General features: G+C 34.8%; 1 protein-coding gene across 1 annotated transcript in view; it reads right to left on the bottom strand.

Annotated features, from left to right (window-relative positions):
• Positions 1 to 23,909, bottom strand: part of CFHR5 (complement factor H related 5) — a 29,030-nt gene extending 5,121 nt beyond the window's left edge. The window contains exons 1-8 of the mRNA XM_005540303.5: positions 23,711 to 23,909; positions 18,320 to 18,514; positions 17,260 to 17,436; positions 9,240 to 9,416; positions 7,570 to 7,752; positions 7,267 to 7,446; positions 5,205 to 5,381; positions 822 to 1,004 (exon numbers count right to left, since the gene is read on the bottom strand). Of these exons, the coding sequence (XP_005540360.3) occupies positions 822 to 1,004; positions 5,205 to 5,381; positions 7,267 to 7,446; positions 7,570 to 7,752; positions 9,240 to 9,416; positions 17,260 to 17,436; positions 18,320 to 18,514; positions 23,711 to 23,768 (1,330 nt within the window). The 5' untranslated portion in view covers positions 23,769 to 23,909. The remainder of the gene's footprint in view (positions 1 to 821; positions 1,005 to 5,204; positions 5,382 to 7,266; positions 7,447 to 7,569; positions 7,753 to 9,239; positions 9,417 to 17,259; positions 17,437 to 18,319; positions 18,515 to 23,710) is intronic.
• Positions 23,910 to 25,566: the final 1,657 nt, after the last annotated feature.

The following is a 25,566-nucleotide window of genomic DNA, read 5'->3' as shown; positions in this document are numbered from 1 at the left end:
AGATATTCTGAGAAATGTGTCATTAGGATCTTTTTTCCTTGTGTGAGCATCATGGAGTGAGCCTACACAAACCTAGATAATGTAGTCTACTACACACCTAGGCTATGTGGTGTAACCTATTGCTCCTGTTGTCCCCAAACCCCTGGCTGCAGACCAGTACCCTCTGTGGCCTCTTAGGAAGTGGGCTGCACAACAGGAAGTGAGTGGTGGACGAACGAGCACTACTGCCAGAACTCTACCTCCTGTCAGATCAGCCGGGGCACTAGATTCTCATGGGATCTTGAACCCTATTGTGAACTGCACACGCAAGGGATATAGGTTGCATGCTCTTTATGAGAATCTAATGCCTGATGATCTGAGGTGGAGCAGTTTCATCCTGAAAACATCCCCTAACCTCCTCAGTCCATGGAAAAATTGTCTTCCACAGAACAGGTCCCTGATACCAAAAGGGTTGGGTATCACTGTCCTAGGCCACAAACCTGTACAGCATGCTACTGTACTGAATACTATAGAGCCATTGTGACATGATGGTAAATATTTGCATATCTAAACATATTTAAACATAGAAAAGGTACAGTAAAAATATGTTAGAAAAGGTTTTTAAGAAGATGTAGAAATTTCAAACTTGTTTCTTCTATGAACACTGTTGAAGATAACGCATAGAGAAACTTTTTAAATGACAGAATTGGTTACTTAGCAATTTAAGGCTTTAGGGTACAGTGCAATAGATTAGTCATAAGTTCTTTTTTCTTTCTTTAGATAAAGCAAAGGGGAATAATAACCTCTTTTTAAGTGAAATTACTTAGAAATGAACTACTAACCAACACAGTGTGGTAATGATTGCCATCGTCCATTTTTACATACAATTTCTTTTGCTTCTGGAAGTAGATAGTTTTCTTTACAGAGAACAGCTACTTTTTCTCCATCCTGATAATTCACTGTGGTTGTCATATTCTGAGCATTAGGTATCTGAGGTGGCGGTGGGCAGAATTGTTCCTTTTTTTCTACAAAATATTGGAATTAAATTATATGATTAATAAAAGTTAAGAAAAAAGCTCAACAGGGTAGTGTTTCAGGATAATGGAACATTCAATCACACACACACACACACACACACACACACACACACACACACACACACTATGTCTCCCTATCACTTTCTCTTTCTTTCTCCCTATATATAAATGTTATAATAACAAATATTTTTTGTGTCACCATAGTTTAGTTTAAAAAGTGATTGTTTTTGTTATAACCATTAGTTTAAAATTTTTCAGATGCTCTCTTGCATCTCCTGTTCATTATTCCTGTCAATTCTCTTGTATGATTTACAAATAAATTTCTGTAATTTTTTTCTAAGTAACCCATGTGATTCAAAAAGTTATGTACATCTAATTTAAACAATTTAGAACTAAAAATAAAAATGACGATAATCAGAAATAACTGTGACTTCCCCTAATAACTGAACCCTACATCTCAATATAGGATTTCCATGACTTGCATTTTCTTGTAAACATGAGAATGACTGGTAATGAACATAACTGGAATGCCTCCGTTGGACTAGGAATTAAATTCTTTTTTGGTTGTTTGGCTTATCTTAGGGAAAAGTTTTAAATGGTCAACTTGGATGCCAAAGCATTGTCTAAACCTCCTGACCTGGGCTCATGCCCTTACAGTGGTCTCCTTCATCTCTTCATCTCATGTTTTTCCAGAGAGTGGCTACTGTCTACTGGCACTTCCCTTCAAAATTATTATATTGAAAGTGATAGATATCATTTTTTCCTTGCTATACTATTTTCATTTAAAAATCAAGATGGAAGAATGCATATCTACTCTTTCTTGGTTTAGCTGGATTAAAAAATATGATAATTATATACAACAGATCTTTAATAAATTCTTTGAACAGAACCCGAGGTCAGTATAAAATAAGCCAAAACATACATATTGTCTAAACTAGAAATTTTTATTGGATTTTTCCTTATTTTTTCAAGCTCAGAAAGGCAAAATAGTGCAAATCTAAACAGACACTGTTCCTGTGGAAATCTAGATAGATGTCTGGGACTGGGGTCCACTGATGCGTGTTTTATATTTTATATGACTTGTCCTACTGATTTACTGGTTTAAGAAAAGCGTGAACTTAAAGTACTTAATTCCAGATGCATCTTATTCTAATCAACCATTAACAAGACCAGTCTTTTGTGATCGGTCTTATTTCAGTAATTAACTGCAAAAGAAGATAAAATTAGCCTGATATTATTATTGTTAGAATACATTTTTGATTAGCAAAGTTTGGTCATGAGCTTGAAGAAAGTCTATGAGGAGCACATGAAAAGAGGATATCAGACACATTTGATTGATAGATGGGTCAGTTTTTCAATATTATTTATTCTTTAGAAGCTCTTCTACTTAGATGTCTTATTACCTCTTTGTTTAGGTATTTTGTAAACATTTTGGAAACTAAACATTTTCATTGTTTATGAATTTCTGTTTGGTGGTTTAAGTATTTTTGTTTAAATACATAGTCACAAAGATGAATACTTATTAAGTATCATCAAGACTCTTTCGAGTGAGCATCAAGGCCTGTACTGCCAATCTAGGGACTCAGCAGTTACCTGCTATCAGTCTCCTAGATGTCCCAGTGCCGGAAAACAGGGAAGCTGAAGGTGTCTGTAATCTCGAATGTACAAATAATAATGAAAATTTCATCAACAAAGTCCGAACTAAGTGACTTAGATGTTCAAATATCACACAAATACTATTGTTTTTATATTTTAGGTAAAAGAACATTACACATAATGATCTCAGTTGTCTAACTTACTTTCTTTATAGAGTTGGACATTCTCTTTAGAAATTTCTGCCTAGTGTAGACACAGTCTATTTGAAACAGCACTGATATAAAAATCTGGAAACAAGCTCCAGTCTTGATTTTGACCAAATAACTTATTGAAGCCATGTATTTCTGATGCATAAAATGAGAAATTTTATTATCTTTCTCAAGAACAAGCAACGTGTGTAACAAATATTTGCCACCTAATAACGTTCTTACCTAATCTCCAGACTACTATCTACTGGCTCTTCTCAAAACTTTAAAAAAGGCTTCTTTCTTATTATGATACTTATGCCTCACAGTATTTTCCTTCTCTTTATGCTTGTAATTTATTTATGTAAAAAAATTGAACTCATATTATTATTCCCTGTATTTCAGTTTTCATCTACTCTTTGGTTGTAGAAATGTTTGTGTATGCACACCATTCTTGATTAGAGTCATCTCATTTAGACAGCTCTGCTTGTTTTTTGTTTTTTTTTTTTTTTTTTTTTTTGAGACAGAGTCTTGCTCTGTCGCCCAGGCTGGGGTGCAGTGGCCGGATCTCAGCTCACTGCAAGCTCCGCCTCCCGGGTTTAGACCATTCTTCTGCCTCAGCCTCCCGAGTAGCTGGGACTACAGGCGCCCGCCACCTCGCCCGGCTAGTTTTTTGTATTTTTTAGTAGAGACGGGGTTTCACCGTGTTAGCCAGGATGGTCTCGATCTCCTGACCTCGTGATCCGCCCGTCTCGGCCTCCCAAAGTGCTTGTTAATCTTTTCAAAACATTAGTTTCATGGCTTGGATTAGTTGGAAATACAAGATTCTATTTCATTTTCTTCTGCTTTTACTTTTATTATCTCCTTTTCCTCCTAATATCTGAATTCATTTTTCCCCCTAGCTTTTTAGGATATACATATATACATATATAAAAGTATACATATATAAAGTGTATATGTATATAAAAATATACATATATAAAAGTATATATATATATATATATACTTTCATAGTGGCATTCATAGCCTTAAACTTATCTACTTTGGAAAAAGTATATATGTATACTTTTAGAATGCCACATCATTCTAAATTTTGGTTATGTTGCACCTCATAGGTTTTATTATGTGTCCTTATAATTACAACATAGTTCTTAGTATTTTAAACATTACATTGCTAGGTTATTTGGAAGTAAATTATTTCCCTACCCAAAATGAAGGGTAAGGAAGTGGATAACTTTTATTCCACTTTTAATATTATTTGTTTGTGGTTATAAAAAGTGATCTATAGGGCTTTAATATTTGAAGTTGTCAGAATTATTTGTGGGCTGAATGGCCAATTTAAGTAAACATTTCACAGACACATAAAAGGCTTCAAACTTCTTTCCACTATCAGAATATTTCTCTTCCTCAAACAGAAAAAAATATATAATAAAATCAAATATTTTATAAACATAAAAATTTTCCAGTTGCTTTAAACAGATTGTAGTTATCATTTTGAAATCCTTATGTGTTTAACAATATATTCCAGTATTTTTCCTCACAATTTCTAATGACCTCACACCTTTTGTTATAAATTAGTATTTTATCTCATTAATGTATATTTTATATGATTTCTTTCAAATTATGATCTTGTGTGTAAACTCCTATCCTTCCTGTGGTTGAAAATTTCTTTATTTTGGAATCATTAGTCAATTATATTGGTATACAGAATAATTGGTTGCCAGTTACTTTCACTAAGCACTTTGAAGAGATTACCCTATTTTCTTTGGCTTTTTATATTGCTGATGAGAAGTCTGCAGTCTATCTTCTGTCTTTTATTGTCATTCCTTTTTAAGCACTTTGTTTTCTCTAATTCTGGTTTATTTTAATTTAACATGGGTGCCCCATTTTATAATTACTTGTAATTTATAATCCTATTGCTCAAATTAAATGATTTGAATATAAGCCTTGGAGGAATGTGGGACTTATTCTTAGGGAAATAATTTATTACTCAAATATATTTTCTTTCTCAGCCTACTTTTTACTCAGCCTACTGTCTGGTCCAGAATTGGCAATATCTGTTAGTTTTGTTTCACAGTTCATAATTGGGGTTTTAATTGTTTCTTAAAGTCATTGAAGATTAAGTTTTGTTCTTTTTTTACAGTTCTTTATTTCTTTTTTTCTTTCAAGGTTTTGTGAGACTGTAATAGAGTAAAAACAGCTTTACTCGCTCATCTTTACCAGAAAGACAAGGCTTTTAAAGAATAACATTTGTCCAGAAAGAGTATTATAACTAGTTTCTAACTTTACTATTAGCTTAGAAATTGTATGCCACAAAAAATATTTAATTTAAAAACATTCTAATTTCAAAATAATTTTTCTTGTAAAGAAGGAACAGCATCAACAAAATGTTTTAAACAAATCTTACCTGTGCAGTCTAGTTCAGGATTCCATTTCCCGTTTATGCAGACTGAGTGCCTGTATCCACGGATGTCTAAACATCTGTAACGTATTCTAGCATTGTGATTAAATTCATTCCCAGATGACCTGAATAACGTTTTTATATTAACTCCTGATATTTTGCACCTCTTAAGTTGGTGTGTTGCTGTAAAAAATAACATTAAATAGAAACTAAACAATTATGTCAATAAAATATCTGAAATATTAATAGCATAATTATGTTTGATGCTTTTAAGCAACATCACAAAAATTATTCTTGATCTCATTGCATAAAATGGGCAATGCTGTTGAAAAAAGAAAAAATGAAACAAAAAACTGTATCCCATCTTTGAATGACAGGAAAGGAGGTCAGAAAGTTTTCTGAGAAATGAAAGTGCAAGATGGGTTTTCCTGGCGGGAGTTTTGACTGAAGGATAGTTCTTAGGAAGCTACAAATGAATTGTTAAAGGCTCTGAAAATGTACGCATGTATGATTGTTTTGCACTAAACTGTCTTAAATATCTTCAAAACATTTAAATAATAAAAAGAGGCAATACATGGGTAAGTCTGTAGGAAGCAAAGCATCAGTAAGAGATAAATCTAGATCCTCCTTGAGGTTCAATGACTCTCACATTTCAAAAGCTCAGCAAAACCTCTGACTCAGTAAGTCAGAGTATTCTCAGGGGAAAAACTCACCGATAATAACATGACTGAGCTTCAGAACATACATTCCTAATAAGCCTACTTGTCTAAGTAGTTCTCATTGTTAAGTTTCTTTCCCATTTCCCATAAACATGTAGATAGTTATGGAGCCTTTTCCTTAGTGTGTAAAAGTTTGGGATAATGAGACATGGAGTGTGCTCTGCTACTTCTATGCTTATAGGTGTTTCTCTGCAATAGTTTCTATTTTTAATTTATCCCATATGGGGCTAGAGGTTGATGTTTGCATAAAAGTTGATGACCATGAAGATATATGATCTACATCTTCCCATAACAGAGTTCTGGCTCCTGGTAGTGGAAAACATTCCCTCACAATAGGTCATCATGGATGGCCATTGACCAGGTATTTGCCTGGGACAATGGGTGGCAACACCTACTGTAATTTTTCCCAGCAATGGGTGGGCCAATCGATAATCCAAAAGTCCACGAGATGGAGAGAGAGGCGGTTCTGTTTCAGTTTCTGTAAGGAGAACAGCAGCAGAAAATCTGCATGTCTTTAAAGTTCAAAATTAGAGGCTTTAATGTATTGAGTTTGCTAGAGATAGAACAAAAGAGGCCAGGATCTGAGGGTGTCAGGAAGAAAACCTGCAAATACTTAAGTGTCAAGGCTGTAAGTCCTGAGGCTGCAAGGTAAGAGTAGAGCACACAGGCTGACAGACTACTACTACGTACTACTTACTACTTCTGTGGAGGAAACTGACAAACTGACCAGAAAATTAAGAATAGAAATAAGAGAATTATGGGGACAGAAAGAGCAAGGATCATGCCTAATTCCTGGGTCCTAGTCCCCTACTCTTCTTCTATGGAGGGACTCCAAACACTCTGGAATTTAATAGAACTCAAGCTACACTGTTATTTTTTAGGTTGTTCTATCTGGAACATGCTGAGGTAAAGACTGAGTTAGAGCAATGAAATAAAATGTATTAAATTGCCATCATTTGTAGAAATACAATATCCAAATTAAATATTAGAATTAATACAGAAATTCAACAAGGTTACTGGAAACAAAATTAATGTATGCAATTAAATCACATTCTTACATATAGGAAGTATAATTATTCAAGCATATAAGTAAATAAAAGTTTCCATTCATCATACCAGAAAAATCCCATATAAACTGGTGAAGAAATCTGTGCAGTAATAACAAGAAATTCATAAAACCATATGGCAAAGTTTAATGTAAGACCTGAATAAATGGATTGACATATTTTACTTGTGAAAGGAAGAGTCAGTATCAATAAAGTTGTAATTCTAGCCAGATTTAAACACTTAATACAATCCCAATCGAAATTATAAATAATCAAATATGAAGTTTAGGAATGTTTTCTCACCAACACACATAGGAAGCTCTGTCCATAGTCCATCAATACAGGTAATCTTGTTATTTCCAATCATTGTATATTCATTTCTGCAATTCACCTCCACTGAAACTCCATGTTGATAGGGAGGGACAGACTGCTGGACATAACCATACTGAAGTTCAGGTATATATCCACATGTTTTCACTTGCTCTAAGAAAATGTAATAAAATGAGTGCTTACTCTGAAAATATTTTTAAATCTATTTACATGTCTATTTATATGTAAGTGCAAAGTAATAGTAACTGTGCTGTTTAAATGTTAATATTTATTTACCAACACAAGTGGGTAAAGTTGTCCATTTTCCATCCACACATTGTATTTTCTTAGGTCCTTTTATTATAAAATTATGATTGCAATAATATTCTACTACTTCATTGTGTCCATATTCCTCTTTTCTTATCTCCTTAACTTCACCATTGGAGAGCTGAGGAGGTGGACCACACGACTGTACTCGTCCTATTATAAAGAAACCATAAATAATGCTTAAATGGTCTTATAAGTATAGCAAAATGTGGAGCTACTATGTTTTTGACTTAGAAATTAATTATCTTTATATTGCACTTCTATTTTTGGGGACATGTGTTTTTTACAGTGTACATAGTGTATTGACTTCTTTCACTTCCTCAAATATTGACACTTTTCATGATGAACAATTTTGAGCAAATGGAAGGAGAAAGAATGCATAATGAACACTTATAAACTGATTATCTAGATATAAAAATGTTACACTTTGCCCTATTTACTTATTTTTTGTGAAGTAATTGAAAGTAAATGACAGTGAGATTTTAGTCCTAAATTCTTCAGAATGCTATCTCATAAAGACATTTGCCTACATATACAAAGTATCTTATTACATTTCACCAAATTAATAATATTTTCTTAGTACAATCTTATATCCTCTCTGTATTTAAACATCCTGATTGTCCATCTTTACCAATATTTTGTTGGCTGTTTATTATAATCAGGATATTAAGCTGTACTCTTGAAGATTTTTAAGTAGGTCAATATTCTGAATGCTACATAAAAGTAAATAGTTATCTAATATGTGATATAATATACATATGCAATGTATAATTATAAGTTTTATTAATATCTAGAAATACTTTGACATGGTTTAGCTGTGTCCTTACCCAAATCTCATCTTGAATTGTAACTCCCACAATTCCTACATGTTGTGGGAAGAACCTAGTGGGAGGTAATTGAATTATGGGGGCAGGTCTTTCCCGTGCTATTCTCATGATAGTGAATAAGTCTCACGAGATCTGATGGTTTTATAAAGGGAGGTTTCCCTGCACAGGTTCTCTTCTCTTGTCTGCCATTATTCGAGATTTGCCTTTCACCTTCTGCCATGATTGTGAGGTGTCTCCAGCCACGTGAAACTGTGAGATCATTAAAACTCTTTCTTTTGTAAATTGCCCAGTCTTGGGTATGTCTTTATCAGCATTGTGAAAATGGACTAATACATACCTGAAATAATGTGATAAGCCATTTTTGATAAAAAATAGTGCCATCTGAAGCACGTACAAATCATCATTGTTTTCTAATGAATAATTCATATATGCAATGACTTGATTATTTTCTTAATTACTTAATAAAATATAATGTTGTTCATACAATATTTTTAAAATGTATAAATTTTTTATTGAGCTAGATGGAAAAATCCTAACACATCTCAATTCCAGCTACTATATTTTGACCCATAAAATCCTATTATGTATTTTCAAACACAGAAGTAGAATTACTCCTTGATTAAGGACACCTAAATAATGGATGCAACTTAATTACTACAGAACTGCACCCTTTCTCCTTTCTAAATAAAATACTACCTTTGCCATTTTACCACTTTGTCAGATTATAGATGTAATATAAGCTCCAATAAAAATATATAGGCATTATTATAAAAATCAAATTCTTGTTTCATCACTTCTAAAATAAACACTGACCTTTACATGTCGGAAAGTTGGGTGACCACCCAAATTGGTAACATTGAACTGAATCTGGTCCAACTCTTGTAAGATTTTTTCTGCAGGAGAATTTCAACACATCTCCAAGTTCGTAGCTTTCTTTTTCTGGCTTAGCATCTACATTTGCTTCTAAAATTGGAACATGACATTCTTCTTCTAAAAATAAAATTAAATGAACATACATTGAATTTTCATTGCAGAAACAAATTTAATGTGTGCTATATGAAAATAAGATGCAAGGGGCTTCATATACAGAGGAGTATAAAATATATTCTTGCCTTTGAGAAAACATATAAAGTAATTATTTATATCCAATGACTATATCTCAGACCCCTCAGGCAAATTGGGAAATTGCAGCAAGGTAACATTTTCTAGGAGAATCTCTTCAGGATTGTAATAAGAAAGTCTGTGAAGTTACTAATACAGTAAATTATTTCATTTGTTTAATTAGCAATATGAGTTTTAATTTTGTTGTTTAAAACATAAGTTTAATAACATTATTTGTTTATAATACAGAATATGAAGGTTTTTTCACACTTAAATCACAAAAAAATCCTTCAAGTAACAAAATCAAATTGCAACATATTTAATTACTTTTTGTAAAATAAAAAAAAAGATGTATAAAAAGCAGATATGTGGGCCGGACATGGTGGGTCATGTCTGTAATCTCAGCACTTTGGGAGGCCAAGGAGGGTGGATCACCTGAGGTCAGGAGTTCGAGACCATCCTGGCAAACATGTTGAAACCCTGTCTCTACTGAAAATGCAAAAATTAGCCAGGCACAGTAGTGGGTGCCTGTAGTCCCAACTACTAGGGAGGCTGAGGCAGGAGAATCACTTGAACCCAGGAGGCGGAGGTTGCAGTGAGCTGAAATCGCACCACTACACTCCAGCCTGGGTGACAGAGTGAGACCCTGTCTCAAAAAAAAGTAGATATGTGAAACAACAAAACAGGATACAACTAATAAATGTTAAGTTGAAGGGAATATTAAAAAGCAAATTATTCTCAATTTTACAAAAGGGTAACTAAATAAAAGACTTTTAAAAAACCCATCTAGGTTTTTTGAATCTTTCCATTATACTCAACTCTATCACTAATATGTTTGTAAAAACTAACTCATTATGAATATATTCTGATTCAATTAGAAATAGATATGTATATGAATATGTGTGTAGTTTTCTTATTTAATAATCTTTCATTAAAGATTAGTTTATACAATTATATATTCTTATGTAAAAATAATTGACATTCAAGACAAATGAAATAATCTGAAGAAATCAAGCATACACGAAAATAAAATTGAAATATTTTCTAACAAATAATCTTATAAATATTTTCAAACTAGCTAGTTTTATGTACTGTTATTGGCACTTTAATGTATTGATCACAGTTTACTTGAGCAAATCCCAAGAGAATGTGCCTTATTTTGATAAAATAAAATATGTATCCCTAAATCTCTGTTTTTATTCTAGTATTTTGCGTGGCAGCTCTTTATTGGTTGTTTATAGTCTTTTTTTTTTTTTTAATCTAATTGTTAAAGACAAAATGCCATTGAAAATAATTGATCTTAATTCTGTTCTAAGATGGTCGAATAGGAACAGCTCTGGTCTGCAGCTTCCAGCGTGATAGATGCAGGAGATGGGTGATTTCTGCATTTCCAATTGAGGTACCTGGTTCATCTCATTGGGACTGGTTGGACAATGGATGCAGCCGATGGAGGGGAAACCAAAGCGGGGTAGGACATTTCTTCCCTGGGAAGTGCAAGGGGTTGAGGAATTTCCCTTTCCTAGCCAAGGGAAGCTGTGACAGACTGTACCTGGAAAATCGGAACACTCATGCACAAATACTGTGCTTTTCCAGTGGTCTTAGCAAATGGCATACCAGGAGACTGTATCCTGTGCCTGGCTTGGTGGGTACCATGCCCACAGAGGCTTGCTCACTGCTAGTGCAGCAGTCTGAGATTGACCTGTGATGCAGCAGCCTGGCAGGGGGAGGGGCACCGTCATTACTGAGGCTTGAGTAGGTAAACAAAGCAGCTGGGGAAGCTTGAACTGGTCAGAGACCACTGCAGCTCAGCAAGGCCTGCTGCTTCTGTAAACTGTATCCCTGGTGCCAGGGCATAGCTGAACAAAAGGCAGCAGAAACTTCTGCAGACTTAAATGTCCTCGTCTGACAACTCTGAAGAGAGCAGTGGTTCTCCCAGCACAGTATTTGAGCTCTGAGAAAGGACAGACTGTCTCATCAAGTGGGTCCCTGTCCCATATGTGGCCTAACTGGGAGACACCTCCCAGTAGGGGCCAACTGACACCTCATACAGGTGGGTGCCCCACTGGAATGAAGCTTCCAGAAGAAGAAGCAGGCAGCAATCTTTGCTGTTCTGCAATATTTGCTGTTCTGTAGCCTCTGCTGGTGATACCCAGGCAAACAGGGTCTGGAGTGGACCTCCAGCAAAATGCTGAGGGACCTCACTGTTAAAAGGAAAACTAACAAACAGAAAGAAATAGCAGCAACATCCACAAAAAGGACATCCACAACAAAACTCCATCTGTAGGTCACCAACATCAAAGACCAAAGGTAGATAAAACCACAGAGATGGGGAGAAACCAGAGCAGAAAAGCTGAAAATTCTAAAAACCAGAGTGCCTCTTCTCCTCCAAAGGATAACAGCTCCTCACCAGCAATAGAACAAAGCTGGACAGAGAGTGACTTTGATGCACTGACGGAAGTAGGCTTCAGAAGGCTCATAACAACAAACTTCTCCAAGCTAAAGGAGGATGTTCAAACCCATCACAAGGAAGCTAAAAACCTTGAAAAAATATTAGATGAATGGCTAACTAGAATAAAAAGTGTAGAGTAGACCTTGAATGACCTGATGGAGCTGAAAACCATGGCATGAGAAATACGTGATGCATGCACAAGCTTCAGTAGCTGATTTGATAAGGTAGAATAAAGGGTATCAGTGATTGAAGATCAAATTAATGAAATAAAGAAAGAAGAGAAGTTTAGAGAGAAAAGAGTAAAAAGAAATGAACAAAGCCTCCAAGAAATATGGGACTATGTGAAAAGACCAAATCTACATTTGATTGGTGTACCTGAAAGTGAGGGGGAGAATGGAATCAACTTGGAAAACACTCTTCAGGATATTATCCAGGAGAACTTCCCCAACCCCCAAGGAGGAGCTGGTACCATTCCTTCTGAAACTATTCCAATCAATAGAAAAAGAGGGAATCCTCCCTAACTCAGTCTATGAGGCCAACATCATCCTGATACCAAAGCCTGGCAGAGACACAACAAAAAAAGATAATTTTAGACCAATATCACTGATGAACATCAGTGCAAAAATCCTCAGTAAAATACTAGCAAACCAAATCCAGCAGCACATCAAAAAGCTTATCAACCATGATCAAGTCAGCTTCATCCCTGGGATGCAAGGCTGGTTCAACACAGGCAAACCAATAAATGTAATCCTTCACATAAACAGAACCAATGACAAAAAACACATGATTATATCAATAGATGCAGAAAAGGCCTTTGACAAAATTCAACAGCCCTTCATGGTAAAAACTCTCAATAAACTAGATATTGATGGAATGTATCTCAAAATAATAAGAGCTATTTGTTACAAACCCACAGCCAATATCATACTGAATGGGAAAAAACTGGAAGCATTCCCTTTGAAAACTGGCACAAGACAGGGATGCCCTCTCTCATCACTCCTATTCAACATAGTGTTGGAAGTTCTGGCCAGGGTAATCAGGCAAGAGAAAGAAATCAAGGGTATTCAATTAGGAAAAAAGGAAGTCAAATTGTCTCTGTTTGCAGATGACATGATTGTATATTTAGAAAACCCCATCATTTCAGTCCAAAATCTCCTTAAGCTGATAAGCAACTTCAGCAAAGTCTCAGGATACAAAATCAGTGTGCAAAAATCGCAAGCATTCCTATACACTCATAACAGACAAACAGAGAGCCAAATCATGAGTGAACTCCCTTTCTCAATTACTTCAAAGAGAATAAAATACCTAGGAATCTAACTTACAAGGGATGTGAAGGACCTCTTCAAGAAGAACTAGAAACCACTGTTCAACGAAATAAAAGAGGACAAAAACAAATGGAAGAACATTCCATGCTCATGGATAGGAAGAATCAATATCGTGAAAATGACCATACTACCCAAGGTAATTTATAGATTCAATGCCATCCCCATCAAGCTACCACTAACTTTCTTCACAGAATTGGATAAAACTACTTTAAAGTTCATATGGAACCAAAAAAGACCCCGCATTGCCAAGACAATCCTAAGCCAAAAGAACAAAGCTGGAGGCATCATGCTACATGACTTCAAACTATACTACAAGGCTACAGTAACCAAAACAGCATTGTACAGTATCAAAACAGAGATATAGACCAATGGAACAGAACAGAGGCCTCAGAAATAACACCAGACATCTACAACCATCTGATCTTTGACAAACTTGACAAAAACAAGAAATGGGGAAAGGATTCCCTATTCAATAAATGGTGCTGGGAAAACTGGTTAGCCATATGTAGAAAGCTGAAACTGGGTCCCTTCCTTATACCTTATACAAAAATTAATTCAAGATGGAATAAAGACTTAAATGTTAGACCTAAAAACCATAAAAACCCTAGAAGAAAACCTAGGCCTTACCATTCAGGACATAGGCATGTGCAAGGTCTTCATGACTAAAACACCAAAAGCAATGGCAACAAAAGCCAAAATAGACAAATGAGATCTAATTAAAGTAAAGAGCTTTCTGCACAGCAAAAGAAGCTACCATCAGGGTGAACAGGCAACCTACAGAATGGGAGAAAATTTTTGCAATTTACCCACCTGACAAAGGACTAATAGCCAGAATCTACAAAGAACTTAAACAAATCTACAAGAGAAAAACAACCCCATCAAAAAGTGGGCAAAGGATATGAACAGACACTTCTTAAAAGAAGACATTTATTCAGCCAACAGACACATGAAAAAATGCTCATCATCACTGGCCATCAGAGAAATGCAAATCAAAACCACAATGAGATACCATCTCACACCAGTTAGAATGGCAATCATTAAAAAGTCAGGAAACAACAGATGCTAGAAAGGATGTGGAGAAACAGGAACACTTTTGCACTGCTGGTGGGAGTGCAAACTAGTTCAACCATTGTGGTAGACAGTGTGGCGATTCCACAAGGATCTAGAACCAGAAATACCATTGGACCCAGTGATCTGATTACTGCGTATATACCCCATAGGATTATAAATCATGCTGCTATAAAGACACATGCACATATATGTTTATTGTGCTAGTATTCACAATAGCAAAGACTTGGAACCAACCCAAATGTCCATGAATGATAGACTGGATTAAGAAAATGTGGCATATATACACTATGGAATACTATGCAGCCATAAAAAAGGATGAGTTCTTGTCCTTTGCAGGGTCATGGATGAAGCTGGAAACCATCATTCTGAGCAAACTATCACAAGGACAGAAAACCAAACACTGCAAGTTCTCACGCACAGGTGGGAATTGAACAATGAGAACACTTGGACACAGGGTGGGGAACATCACAAACTGGGGCCTGTTGTGGGGTGGGAGGTAGGGGGAGGGATAGCATTAGGAGAAATACCTAATGTAAATCACGGGTTAATGGGTGCAGCAAACCAATATGGCACATGTTTACTTTTGTAACAAACCTGCATGTTGTGCACATGTACCCTAGAACTTAAAGTATATATAAAAAAAGAAAATAATTGATCTTGGCCAATGTAGTATTTCCAGTTGCTTTATTCGTATATCGTTATTGCATGGTGGTGTAAATGGAATAACGACCCCCAGATATGGCACTCTACTAATCCCTGCAACATGGATTACCATAACTTGTAAGATGTTACCTTACACGAAAAAACAGACTGTGCAGCTAAGCTGTCATCAGGAGTCTAGTTGCCCTGAAACTTTATTAACTCTCCACGGTGTTTGTGAGCTATCATTCAATGGACATAGAGTGTTCTGCTGAATTCTTCCACTTTGGAGACTCTGACTTCTTCCGTCTGCTCTGGCAACCTCAACATGTTGTCTTGTGCTTTTGGAATAAGCAACGGGCAGAAAGGGAAAGGTAGCAATATTCTGAGAACCTGAACAACAAGATGTGCTTTTTCTGATTAAATAAAATCTACCAAATTTTGAAACAAGTTTATTCTGACAACTTAGTTTCTAAATGTCATTGCCACTAAATGGAACCAGGGCTTATTGGAGGTATGGCTGATTCCAGTTCCAGGGCAGTGGAAACATGACTTAAGTCTTAGATATTTTTTGTGTCACAAAGCAACCGAATTGTTCAAAGACTAACAAAATCTTACGGACTGCACACAGAGCCAGCTTGTATGGGTTACAGCTGGCCAAACTTAATTTGTCAAGCTTCTAAAATATAATTGTTGGGCTGACAATAGCCATCATCTCTCAAAATGAAGAGAGCTTGTTCACGACATGAACAGGTATGGACAAGAGAAGGCGTGGAAATATTTATACCATAATTGAAGCCTATAAATTTTGAACCCTTTTCAATCACTGGAATTTTCTAGTTTTGGTAACATTTGTTATTTTATTTCTTTTTGCAAATGTTAATAATGTTTTAACCCCTTGTAATTGAAAGAGACCAGGACTTAACTGTTTACTGAAAAAGTATCACAGTTCCAGCTGTTTTAAAAAGACTCCATTTCTAGAGGTTTAAATTTCATTTTGCTTTACTTTGTTTTGTTTTTCTAGTGGGGAAGGTTCTCACTCTGTTGCCCAGGTTGGAGTGCACTGGTGCAGTCATAACTCACTTCAGCATTGAACTCCTGTTTCAGCCTTGCCAGTGGTGGGGACTACGGGTGCACATCAGGACTACGGGTGCACATCACTGTGCCCAGCTCTGGAGGTTTGAATTTAAGAATTGAAGATGTGGAATGATATTTGATAACACACCATCTTTTGAAAAACATACCATAGATTTTATTTCTTGGTAGGATGGAGTACTTGCTATCAACATATCATCCCACTGAAAAAAAATTTAGAAAATTTTACAAAATTTATTTTCAGAACGCTGGAAATCACCCAGTTCAGGACTGTGATGACTGAAAAAAGGAAAAAACCCTCAATACCTCAAAATAGTAAAGCAAAGTCAATGATAGCCCCAGTTGTGTGTTGGGAGGCCTTTTCTGGACTGTGCAAGGAGGGAGAAACCGGGAAGAACGTAGTGGTCTTCTTTAGTTGAGACTAGTAAGGTCAGTCTTGGAGACTGTGGTGGCCAGAAGTTACTGGACATAGTAGCAGAGAGAAAGTATTATGAAGAGAAAGAGCTATGGAAGTTTCCTTAAGTTTTTGGTTGAATACTGAGCTGTGCAAGCACAGGATGGAATCGCATTGGGCTGGGCAAAGAACAATTACTGAAGACAGTAAAGACGAAGAATTACAAGAGTTCACACAGGACTGGGAGTTGCCATCATTTATACCACAGACTTCCAAAAGAATCGTTTCCCAAGTTCTAAGCTGCTCACAAATAAACATACCTCTCAGAAGTACGGACTTTTTACAACTTAGAAAATGATTTATTGACTCAAACATATTAATTTAAATAAAGATAAATACTAAAAACTTCCTTATAAGACATTTTAACTGTAATTGGACTTATTTGCACTTTAATATCTCAGTTTTGTAACCATTTATTGTGAACTAACTTGATAATATAAACAACAAACAGGTGTTACATTAATGGATTATCTTCAAAGTGTATTCTTCTCTAATATTTCTTCTTCTTATGTACATTTGATTTATATAGGTAGGCAAACTATGTTATTGCACATCTACTTAGACAAAATTGGAACTGAAAATCAAATAAATAATGATAGAAGTAGTGGTGAAACCTATATTTAACCTATATTTAATCTATAAACAATAGACTTATTTCTTTAAATAATTAGCAAAACTAGAAGGCAGTATTTTGCTTACTAGTGAAGCTGCATTTGGGAGGAGCGGACCAGCCCCGTTCTACACATGAAATGCTTTTCTCCTTGTTTTGAAGGCTGTATCCTGCGTTGCAAACAATTTGTACAGTATCACCTTCCAGATGTATTTGTCCTGAAGATTCAGAATGACCATTTTTCACAAAAGGAAAGGAACACATTCCTAAGGACCAAAAATTGATTAATGTACAAGATGGAAGTAGTAAAAAAAGTGCATTTTAAAATATTTTATTAAGAAAGGAAAACTTTGAAAACTGACATAATGTGTAAATTTTCAAAATAATTTAGGTCATGCTATTGTATAAATGACGAAATATATTTTTGTTCCTATATATGTACATATAAAAGAAAGTTAATGTTTCATATTGTTGCTGTATGGTTTTTATAACAAAATATCTTGTGTTTATAAACTCTTCTAGGGATAAAACCATATCTTCATATAAATATTTCTCACAATTCCCATAAACGTTTCTTACAAAAGGAGAAAGATCATTACTATGTCCTTTGTTGCCTCATCTAATCTCTCTCCCATTGTTTTTCTTCTTTAATACACCTGTTGTCATTGGAGTCTGGTCTCTATATTTATTGGAGTATTAATATAGCTACACTTGGAAGGACCAAATAAATGATTTATTGAAAATATAAAAGTTAAAATACCAAACCTTACCTTGCAATATGCAAGAGAATGGTAAATTCAAAACAGAATATCTATACAAAATGACTTATTTTAAAGGAAAACTATGATCAGGCTGCTGCCAAATGAATATTAGTAAAGAAATATTAGCAGTCAAATATATTAATCATCAGTCTAAAACAATTAATATATTTCAACATGTAGAGCATTTCCAGGTAATGCAAGACAGTTGATATGTTTATTCTTCATTGATTCTCATAGGAGGCATCTCAAACTAGGAGGACTACATCTCCCATCTTTCCAGCTCCTCTGGTCACTGCCCCTGTGATTATCAAGACCTTATGATCTTGTCTGGCACATCCTTCTTTATTCACTGAATGACATCCATTTAATGAACAGGGCATTTACTCACTGAGACACTTTGGTGTTGGTGACCATCCTTCTTCCGTGCATGTTATGCGAGTCCAAAAGGATTTTGACGGAGACACAAAATTATATTCACAGGAGTAATAGAAAACTTCCCCTATAGGAACTTGGGAAAATGGCTTATAATTTTCTTCATCATACAGAAATCCATGGCGTATTTTTGGAAAATCACAAAGTGTTGCTGGGAAAAATAACACAAAACTGAAGAATTAAATAAAAAGCTACATTAATGAATCACTAGATTATATTTTAATCATCTCATTTATAGTTTTGTTTTTCATTCAACTTAAATGCCTTTAGCTTAAATGCTTTCCAGTGTACTAATTTGGAATGAAGAAAGATCACTAAATAAGAATACAAGAGTATTTAAGGAAGTCATTTTATTTTTATTTTTTTTTGAGGGGGAGTTTCAGGTTTCACTCTTGCTGCCCAGGCTGAAGTGCAATTGTGCAAATCTTGGCTCACTGCAGCCTCCACTTCCCAGGTTCAAGCGATTCTCCTGCCTCAGCCTCCTGAGTACCTGAGATTACAGGTGCCTGCCACTACACCCGACTAATTTTTTTGTATTTTTAGTAGAGACAAGGTTTCACCATATTGGCCAGGCTGGTCTTGAACTCCTGACCTCAGGTGATCCATGCGCCTTGGCCTTCCAAAGTGCCGGGATTACAGGCGTGAGCCACCATGCCGGACCGAGGAAGTCATTGTTAATGAATATAAAATTTATATTTTGGGGTGTTATGAAATCTGAACTCTTCTGCAATGTCTTCAAGAACAATATCCTCACACAACAATTTAAGAATGAAAGTAGACTGTAAGAGTGGCAAATCTCCCTGATCAGTGTAGTGTACAGTAGAGGAGTGATAGGATTACTCTCAGCTCTCAAATTTCTTTCTTTTTCTATACTCATCGACTGTCATAGGTATCTCCACCAGAAAAATCTGTCCTATTTTTTTTTTCTGGTGCAGTAAAAATGTTGGGTAGGTAATTTGATTTTTTGCTTATTAATATTCTGATTACTTTCTGGTTACAAAGTTTATATAGTTTTTGTGGAAATAATTTAGAGAGTATAAGAAAATCACTAAGAACAACTCAACTAAGATAAAATTAAAGCTAAATTCTGGTAATTGCTGTATATATAAATGTTTGTTATACTGCAGGTCCAAAACATCTGAAAAAGAAAAAACAATAAAAAGATAATAAAATGATAAAATAATGCAATTAAAAATACAATATAACAATAATTTATATGGTATTTACATTATATTAGATATTATAAATAATCTAGAGATTATTTAAATTATATGGGAGGATGTGCATATGTTATATGCAAATACTACACCATTCTCTCTTAGAGACTTGAGCATCTGTGGATTTGGTTATCTGCTGGGGGTGAAAAGAGTCCTGGAACAATTCCTTGAGGATACTAAGGATACTGAGGATACTACTGGATATATGTATACAGACACTTACACATACATCCATACCCACTGTGGTGCAAGATATATTAAAACAATGTAGAAAATGGGTGAAATCTTCATGTTTTGACTCTATTTTTTTGTGTATATATATTTTATATGTATACACATAATTTTTATTAGACTTAATTTTTATTTACAGTTTTTTCACAGTAAAATTGAGTGGAAGTTACAGAGATTTCCTATATAACACTTCCTCTTCCCTGCCACATGAATAGCCCCCTTCCCCATCAATATTATTGTCATTCAAAGTCCATAGTTTACATTGGGGTTTACTCTTGATATAGTACATTCTATGGATTTGATGTACTTTATCTTTCAATGCTTTTTTAGCTCAAGATATTTCCTCAATATAGTGTGCTCATTTTTTAGCTCAAGATATTTTCTCAATATAGCATTGCTGCGTAAGAAATTGTTTTGTTTCTCACCTTATTTAGAAAAAGCATGCAGAAATTCAGCTGACAATCGAGGGAAATTTCTCTTTTTAATCTACCTAGAAGTAATGTTTAATGTTGCACAATATTTGAAATACTTCTTGTGGTATTTAACCTTGTGAAACCTTAAATTTATTACCTAACTGTTTAAAAATCGACATTAGATAGTTTTGGAGAAGATATTGAGGGAAAGAGTCCCTCGTGTCTTCATAGTATTAACCTATCATAACTCCTTTTAAATATCCTTTGCTCCTCGAAAATTGCAGTTATAGTACTTGATTTTCATACATTTGTACTTACGTATTCTTCACTATCCAGAATAACTTTGTTCTCATCATCCAGTTGTATTCTACCTATCCTTCAGAACTTGCTCTACAACACGCATCGTATAACCATTGTGCACATCCGCAATGGTGCTAGCTAAGAGTGTTATTGTCCTTTTGCAAGCTTACCATTACACAATCACCCACTTCAAAAGCAGAAAATAATTTTCTTTGTCTCAACATTCTGATAGAATACTATGAATACATTTCTTCTGAGATATATATATATATACACACACACACACACGTATACATGTATACACACACACACATATATACAGACGTACAGTCATTTATCACATAATGACGTTTTGGTCAGTGACGGATCACTTATATCACAGTGGTCCCATAAGATTATAATGTAGCTGAAAAATTCCTATCAACTGATGACCACCACAACATCACAGTCCAATGTATTACTCACATGTTTGTAGTGATGCTGGTATAAACAAACCTACTGCATTGCCAGTCATATAAACAATAGCACACACAATTATGTATGGTGCATAATACTTGATAAAGATAATAAATGACCATGGTACTAGTTAATGTATTTAATGTACTATAGTTGTTATCATTATTTTATAGTTTACTTCTTCTACTCATTTAAAAAAAAAATAACTGTAAAACATCCTCAGGCAGGTCCTTCAGGAACTATTCCAGAAGAAACCTTTGTTATCACAGGAGAGGACAGCTCCATGTGTGTTACTGCCCTGAAGACCTTCTAGTGGAACAAGAGTGGAGGAGGAAGACTGTGGTACTGATGATCCTGACCCTTTGTAGGCCGAGGTTAATGTGTGTGTTTGTGTCTGTTTATAACAAAAAGGTGTAGAAGGTAAATAAATAAATAAAATATAAAAGATAAAATCTTACAGAATAAGAATAGAAAGAAAAAAATATTTTGTACATCTATGCAAGATGTGTTTTAAGCTAAATGTATCACAAAAGAGTTACAAGTTTAAAAATTTTCAGTTGATAAAGTAAAAAGCTTACCATAAATTAATGTATTATTGAAGAAAAGTTTTTAAAATAAATTTAGTCTATCCTGGGTGCACCAAAAGCTCAGTAATTAGTACTAAAGAACTTATCCATGTAACCAAGAACCACCTGCTCCCCCCCAAAATATTGAATAAATATATAAATGAAATAAATTTACTCTAGCTCAAGTATTCAGTGTTTATGAAGTTTACAGTAGTGTATGGTAATGTGCTAAGCCTTCATATTCACACACCACTCACTCAGTGACTTACCCAGAACAACTTTCAGTCTTGCAAACCCTGCTGATGGTAAGAGCCCTATACAAGCCTGCCATTCTTAATATTTTCTATTGTACTTTTATTGTACATTTTCTATGTTTAGATAAACACGTTCTTACATTTGTGCTACAATTGCCCACAGTATTCAGTACAGTAACATGGTGTACAGGTTTGCAGTCTAGGAGTGACAGGCCATATAGCCTAGTTAGGTAGTAGGCTATACAATCTAGGTTTGTATAAGTACACTCTGTTTATGTCTGCAGGAGGACAAAATTGCCTAAAGACACACTTCTCAGAACGTTTTCCTATCATTAAGTGATGCATGAGTGTACACACACACACACACACACACACACAATCACCTGTATATAAAACCTTGCAATTTATTTGCCTATTTACATTTTGCTTTTCTTTTAGGACCTTCTAAGTAGTAGGGAGGCATGGGTGGGGTTGTCATATTCTTTCTAGCCTCTTTGCTACAGCATGAAGTACAATATATTGCTTGATTAATGTTTTCCTGCTGGAAGCATGCAGTTTTCTGTTTGTACAAAAGTGTTGCTTTCGTGTGTTATTTCTGCTGTTTGGCCAGTTTCTAAATAGACACCAAAATAAAAGTGTAACGCACACTTACAGGTCATTTAACACCTAGACAATTTTTAGACAGAATTTCACTAAAGTTTATCCTGGGACTGGACTAAAGTTTGAAATTTTTTTGTTGGATTAGGAATTGTCAAAATTCTACATATTATCCTCATAATTTTCACTTACCTTCCTCTGCTTCCACCCCCATTTAGAAATCCTTGTGTAATGCCATTTGTAACAGATGTTTAAGCCACTTAATAAATATCATAAACACAGACTTAAGAAAAATCAAATACACTCATACAATCGCACTCCTGTGATTACAACTCAGTACTAAAAGTGAAAACAAAATTAAATGAATTTCAGGCCCATAGAAATAATGTTTTGCCACATTTGTAAGGGCGTATCTTAAAAAGAAAGTATTTTATTGTTCATATTTTTCTCTTATGTCAGGACTGAGAAGAAAGTGTTCAAAAAAATTTAAAGATCTGTAAACATTAGAAAGCAGTAAAGCAGTAAAAGAAAAACTTTCTGGAAATCAAAGAGTATAGCACAATGACTGAAACTCCATGTACACACATAGTTTAATCAGTATCCTAGATCCTGTTAGAGATTTTGTTTGCAATTCTTTTGATATGGTGGCTTTAATTTTCACATGAAATAAAATAGGATAGTTTATAATGTTATAAGAACCAGTATATAGTATTAATAAAGAGGTGATATATTATTTCACTTTTGAAATTTGTGGAAGAGCTCAGAAGGAACAGTTTTTTGGCAGTTCACTGGTTTACATATAAAATAATATTTTCTATTGTTTCATTAAAATATATTTCCCTGTTGAATTGTAATTAGACTGAAATGATAATTCCTTCATTTTAATAACATTTAAAATTTAAACTATCAAATCTATGAAAATAAAATTCTAAAAACATATTGAAGGTGGCCAAATCTTTTTGGGGTTGATTTTTCCAGTCAGTGGCATTGCGGAGTTTATGCAGAATTACATTAATATTTCACCTTGTCACCTTTATTATAGCAGATTTTCTCTCATTTGATTTCTCTTTACATTATCTATTTGGTGACCATTTACCCTTTGCAAACTAGAGAATGGAGAGAATTAACTTCATTTTATTTTCCTACTAATTGCATGTTGGAAAATATTTCCAGAAAATAGATGAATATTATGATACCCTTTCAAATTATCCTCAGCTATTTATTCATTTAAAAATAATCTTATGCATATACACACACAATCAATAAATACATTTGAAAAGGAACTAAAATATTCGGATCTGTTTTCAACTTACCTTCTCCCCCAACAGTGGATACCCATGAGATTAGGATTACACTGAATAAGAGCAACATGCTTGATAGTCCCAATCACATATAACTAAAAGTACTCCAGTGATGGTGGTGTTACTTTAAATTAACAGTTATGAACATCACTTTGTATTTCAGTATACTAACGGGAAGCTACTTTAGTAAATCCCTTTGTGGAAAATATCAAAGTTCATGGAGGGTTGTGTGAAATAAGCAAATAGTGTCTAATCAGTGTTTTCACAAAAATGTTCTCAACTCATTATGTAATGTTTATTTGAGCAAAATAACTGCTGTTCAATTTCCTTGTTGTAGTCACCGAGTCTCTGAGTTTGGAATAATCAGAAATAACTGTTTAGAGGAGACAGGAAGCTCCCCCCTGCCTTTTTTTTTTTTTTCTTTTTTTCTAGCCAAGGGTTCAGCTGTTTCAAAAGGCAAGCAAGTGCAAGTCATCACTCCTCATCTTAATACAACATCACTTTTGTAGTCGTAAATTTCTTTTAAAACTGGCACTAATAATTAGGTACCTTCTTAACAGTTTTAATATTTCATAAACTATAAAAGGTCTAATCAAGAATACTTTTTGCCAAGTAATGTTTCCTGAAATGTTTGAAGGAACAAAATTATAATTCAAAATCATTTTGTTCAGGTGGGACTTTGAGAATGGCTTTGTGAGGGTCTTGGTATATTCACTCCCCACCAAAAGGCAGCAATAAAACTGGAATAAAACTACTTTTACAATTTTAAAAGTAACCATTGGTTGTCTCTGGAAACTGGCCAAACAGTATAATGTTAGGACATATTTATTCCAGAAAGTCTCCATAAAATTCAGTAAAAGAGAGCGATCATTTCATCCACCTCTGTCTCGCAGCCCAATTCTGTGGCTCAGAAGTTGGACCCTGGATGGGCAGGCAGTCCATGTGGACTGGAAGCTCTGCTCCCTTGCTGGAGAAGAGTGACTTTATAGCTTGGAAAGGTCCACACCTGAGGATCCTATTGAATACAAAGAGATTACAGTGGGAAACAATCAGAGAAGACGAGTATGTCTAGAGGATAGTAGCTGAAGCAAGCAAAAAGTGCCCAGCCTGTTAGAAATTTAACATTTAATGGGGAAATTTCGAGAAATAGACAGCCTAATGATCTCACTAAGACGAAACTTACTGACAGTGGTTCAGAAGTCAATGGGAATGCACATAGCTATGTCCAATCAAGAAACTAGAGAAGTCCCTGTGAGATATTAGTAGTCTCCACTATTGATTCTAGTCTATCTAAACCTTGTCGTTTCCAATTACTACACTACTTAAAATATCTAAATATTAAGCATCACACTCTAGACCATTTCAACAATCTTTTTAGCTCACTTTACTAAATTTGTTCCAAACATTCAATGACCTTGACACTTTTTCACTATTCTTTTCCCTTCACTTTCTCTCTTCCCACCACATCTAAATTAGATTCCATGGCTCATCACTGTAAGTCAATCCCTTGCACACACTCTCCTGCCCATTCCTTCCTTTCTATCTGTAATCCAAGTCTTAGAAAACCTCAGTCCTTTGCAAATAAATTCTCTGCTTGCCCCGTCCCTGAATTGAAGCACCAGAGTGTGTCTACAAGAAAAACAAAGGCAACTGTGTTGACTTGCCTTGCTTAAATTAATGATCATGGTCCTAAATAATTTTGACACTGCTTTTCCCCTCCCCTATTTTCATTATCTCCCTCCTTAACCACCAGTCCTCACCTTGCACTTTGCTAATGACTTCATTTATTTTTTCATCTAGATATAGAAGCAATCAGAAGAAAACTACCTGCTATTCATATGCATCTTTTTCTGCATTGTCTCCTGTTT

The sequence above is a fragment of the Macaca fascicularis genome, chromosome 1 (assembly GCF_037993035.2).
Source record: "Macaca fascicularis isolate 582-1 chromosome 1, T2T-MFA8v1.1".
NCBI classification, from domain to species: Eukaryota; Metazoa; Chordata; class Mammalia; order Primates; family Cercopithecidae; genus Macaca; species Macaca fascicularis.
This window is presented reverse-complemented; position numbering and strand designations above follow the sequence as displayed.